The following is an 820-nucleotide window of genomic DNA, read 5'->3' on the forward strand; positions in this document are numbered from 1 at the left end:
ACAGCGTGGCATCAACTGTGCGTGTGTGTTGTACGCTGCACCAGGGCAGAGCCCCGCCATGCAACGAGACGACCTGCGGCGGCACGCCTGGGACGGGAGGGATACTGCGTGAACACGGCGTGGCTGTGGTGCGGTGTGGTTGTGAGGACGTGCCTGTGAACGAGAACAACGCATGCAGCCACTGCAATTGCACTGCATTGTGTGACGTGCAAGCGTGGCAACGAGCACACTCATTCACACACGTGCGTGATGTGCACCGCGTGCAGCGTGATGTGGATGAGCGCATCCAGAACAGGACGCATCAACCGGCCACTGCAGCCGCTGGCAAAATGGTGGAGGAACAGCAACTGCATGCGGCGTGGCAATGCACGAACGATGCCGCGTCAGGACAGACGAACCGCAACGAGTACGTGCGTGGTTGCAGTCGGTTTTGCTGCGGGATACATGAGCCTGTGCTTTGATGCTGGAGAGTACATGCAAGCGAACTGACTGCAAGTGCTGAAGACACGACGCTCATTGTGTATGACACGCCAACCAGTGCTCTCCAGGATCCGTTGCGTGCGAGGACGCGACGATGCTGTGGCAACACGTCGAAGTGTTTCGGTGGCAATGACATACATGTGAAGGTGTGCGCCTTTGCACATGTGCAAACGAGGACTGTCCATGCATGGAGCGCACCTTTATGTGCTTTGTGCGTGTGTTTGAGTTTGTTCATTGAGGGTAAACATTCCACTGGTAGCCACACTATGTGAACGTGACCAACAGACACACAGACACCATAAGGGTGGGAGTGACATGCGCAGCGATCGATCGAAACGCA

At 56.6% G+C, this 820-nt stretch overlaps 1 protein-coding gene across 1 annotated transcript in view; it reads left to right on the forward strand.

Annotated features, from left to right (window-relative positions):
• The window catches only part of PTSG_02678 (uncharacterized protein), a gene marked incomplete at both ends in the record, with an annotated part of 2,989 nt that extends 2,500 nt beyond the window's left edge, over positions 1-489 (forward strand). Inside the window, 2 exons of the mRNA XM_004996117.1 lie at positions 45-128; positions 267-489. Of these exons, the coding sequence (XP_004996174.1) occupies positions 45-128; positions 267-489 (307 nt within the window). The remainder of the gene's footprint in view (positions 1-44; positions 129-266) is intronic.
• Between the last annotated feature and the right edge of the window lie 331 nt (positions 490-820).

Source organism: Salpingoeca rosetta (assembly GCF_000188695.1).
Source record: "Salpingoeca rosetta unplaced genomic scaffold supercont1.6, whole genome shotgun sequence".
NCBI lineage: Eukaryota > Choanoflagellata > Craspedida > Salpingoecidae > Salpingoeca > Salpingoeca rosetta.